We start from the raw sequence: 2,828 nt of genomic DNA on the forward strand, positions 1-2,828 counted from the left end.
GTCATTTGCTGGGTGTTTAGAAGTGTCCCTCCCGTTAATTGGTAAATAAAAACATGTGACAGGGTTCAGGGGAAGAAGTAGCCTCGCTTGCCAGGCTTAAACTGAGAACCAGACCAGGGAAGAAGAAATGAACATGGCTTAGTTTGGGGCAGGTGATTATTAATCCCACCACACCATTTTACAATATTAGACAGTGCTCTCTGTTCAGCTACGTCCCAAATGACACCCTATTGCCTATATAGTGCTCTACTTTTGACCAGAGCCCCATGGATCAAAAGTAGTGCACTACATAGCGAATAGGGTGCCATTTGGGATGCAACCAATCAGGTAGCTTAAAGTATTGCCTTCACACCAGACAGGCCCTGATGATCACATTGCATTCCCACTCAAAACACAGTCTTTCCAAAAAGGCATTACCTACAACCACACGACTCAACCACCATATCCTCATACTGCTTATACACCACATTATTTCCTGAGTCGATGTAGAGAATACTGATGGGGCTGAGTTTGGACGGGGCACAGCAGCTAGGAGGCATGTTGCTGGGGTTCATCGAATTCATAAGGGTCTGTATGATGGCATGGTTTGTGGGCTCTAGATGTGACCTCAGAGGAAAGTCACACACGCCCTCACAGTGGTACGCCTCGTAATCCAGAGGAGCGATGATCCAATCGTCCCAGCCCAACTCTCTGAAGTTCACACGCAACGGCTTCTTACTGCATCTCGATTTTGACTTGTTGCCATTCCTCTTCCCGTGGCGATTCTTCAATATAGCCGTCCTGCGTCTCCGGCTGGCTTTGGAACTAGAACGAGGGCCTCTGTCTTTCCCCTTTTCCCCAGGGCCAATCAATGTCCTTCCTTCTCTCCTTTCACTGAAAAGGGTCTGTCTCTTCTTGGACCTGGTGAACACCACTAAAATGGCCTTCTTTTGTTGTGAGCGACCATTTCTGTGAAAGCCCAGATGATGCAAGTCAAGCTCCCTCTCAGGGTTGTCCAGCATGGCCTTGACCTCCAGACAGAACTGGCTCCCCAGTGTGAGGTGATCCCTGTCCTTAAATATTTCCCACACATCTAACACCTCCCATCTGGGCCGATGGGACTCCTGAAGATCCAACGTTGTGGAATCCAGCAGCTGCTGAGAGCGGCAGGAGAGTAGCTGAATGTCCACTGGCTCCATTTCCGACATCCTGAAATTCCCAGACACTTTGGTGTATATCCTCAGCTCAGCCCCCAGCACCTCGGCTCTGTCTGAGAGGGTTGAGACGTCAAACAGATACTGCTGTCTTCGCAAAGGGGAGAGTGGGAGGTCATCTGTGAAAGGCATTAAATAATTGCTGTCAGATACTTTTTCGGGGGAGAGCATTCTTTAAAGAGATTACTTTCATGCAATAGGATTTTTTTCCCATTGTTTATCTTCAGTTTATGAAAATCACACTGACAATTTCAAAACAGTCCACCTATAATATAATAGGCTGTAAATATGAGTATTTTAGCATTAAATGGAGGATTAGTTCAATCTTGTAGATTGATTGTAGATTTGGGATTTTTTATTCACAAGAGATAAAACATGACTGATATATACAGTCAGGAATGTGGCTACTTTACACAAACATTCATAACACATTTACTAGGCTACAGCATGGTGAGTGGATGAGAGAAACATTCAAAATGGAAACTGCTATTTTAAACGTGTCTTAAATGGTTTTACATACCTTGTCCGATGTCCACAAAACTTGCTATAGTGTTAGCTGCTTTTGACGACCGAAAGAAACTTGCGTTTAGCCCCAATTTTTCGGCTGTAGAGAAAGTCTTATAAATTGAAAGCATGTAGTCGTGTGGTTCAATTGAATCTTTGAGCCCACCCTTGTAATGCCGTTCATTTGATGATGATGATGATGATGAGGATGAGTAGATATCTTTGAAATATTTTGCCTCTCGTCCATCAAATACTTTCGGCACCTTGCTGCTCTTTGAGGCAGACGGAAGGAAAATAGTAAATGACTGAAAACATGGTAAATCCCATACACATGTGAGGACCGCGTAAAATGTGGTTATTTGATAGAAATCCATAATTTTCAAAATAAATAGATTGATAAAAAAAACGTCAGCGAAATGTCAAATATGTGTCAGAGTAGATGCTTAATATGTGGCGAAGGGACCACGGGCACTATCGAAGCTGGACTTCATCCACTTTCAACAAGTGCCGACTTTGCAGTGTGAACTACACGGGATCGTCAACTGGGCTAAAAGGAGCGCAAAAACACGCCCCGCTTGGAATTCACTCGCTGATAATAGTGGACCGGCGGGTTCTAACTTATATCATCATGGTAGAAAAGCAATCAAAGCATCATGTCCTAGTTTACTATCCTGGTAAAGATATGGTCAAATACAAAGACTTCCAGGAGCCTGACACAACAGCCGTCATGTATTTCTTAGCTATCATGTTACCTTAAGCAGGTGTACACTTCACATGCATTCGTGTGTTCTATTCACTTCAAATGTTGGCACATTCACCTCTCCTTCCCATGACACAGTTCTTAAACAACACTGGTGAGTTCTGTCGGATTAAAACATTATTAATATCAACAGCATTCCTTGTTGACATTAGGCAACATCTAATATCCAGTCACGATTGTGTCTCTCCAGCCATTTCAGCGCATTCCTCAAGAATGGAACTTTTACAATTTATGGAGTTTTCCGCCCCCTAGTGAATAAACTACGCAAGCGCTTGGACAGAAAGACAACTTTCGATGCTGCTTTCAGCACCATGGATAGCGTCTTATCATACAACAACATGACAAGCGTTAACTTCAAAAGAGCAGTGGTG

General features: G+C 43.7%; 1 protein-coding gene across 1 annotated transcript; it reads right to left on the minus strand.

Moving 5' to 3' along the window:
* Positions 1–285: 285 nt before the first annotated feature.
* Positions 286–2,261, minus strand: gdf6b (growth differentiation factor 6b). The gene is made up of 2 exons (XM_029731114.1): positions 1,714–2,261; positions 286–1,312 (listed from the first exon to the last, which is right to left on the minus strand). The coding sequence occupies exons 1-2, from the start codon at positions 2,069–2,071 to the stop codon at positions 414–416; spliced, it is 1,257 nt and encodes a 418-aa protein (XP_029586974.1). The 5' UTR covers positions 2,072–2,261; the 3' UTR covers positions 286–413.
* Between the last annotated feature and the right edge of the window lie 567 nt (positions 2,262–2,828).

The sequence above is a fragment of the Salmo trutta genome, chromosome 34 (assembly GCF_901001165.1).
Source record: "Salmo trutta chromosome 34, fSalTru1.1, whole genome shotgun sequence".
Classification (NCBI taxonomy): Eukaryota; Metazoa; Chordata; class Actinopteri; order Salmoniformes; family Salmonidae; genus Salmo; species Salmo trutta.

What these genes read in the sequence shown, in the direction of transcription:
- gdf6b (XM_029731114.1), bottom strand. Translation starts at nt 2,071, where the DNA reads ATGGATTTCTATCAAATAACCACATTTTACGCGGTCCTCACATGTGTA. An exon ending in TTTTGTGGACATCGGACAAG is followed by an intron (nt 1,313 to 1,713) that starts GTATGTAAAACC and finishes TGCCTTTCACAG; the next exon opens with ATGACCTCCCACTCTCCCCT.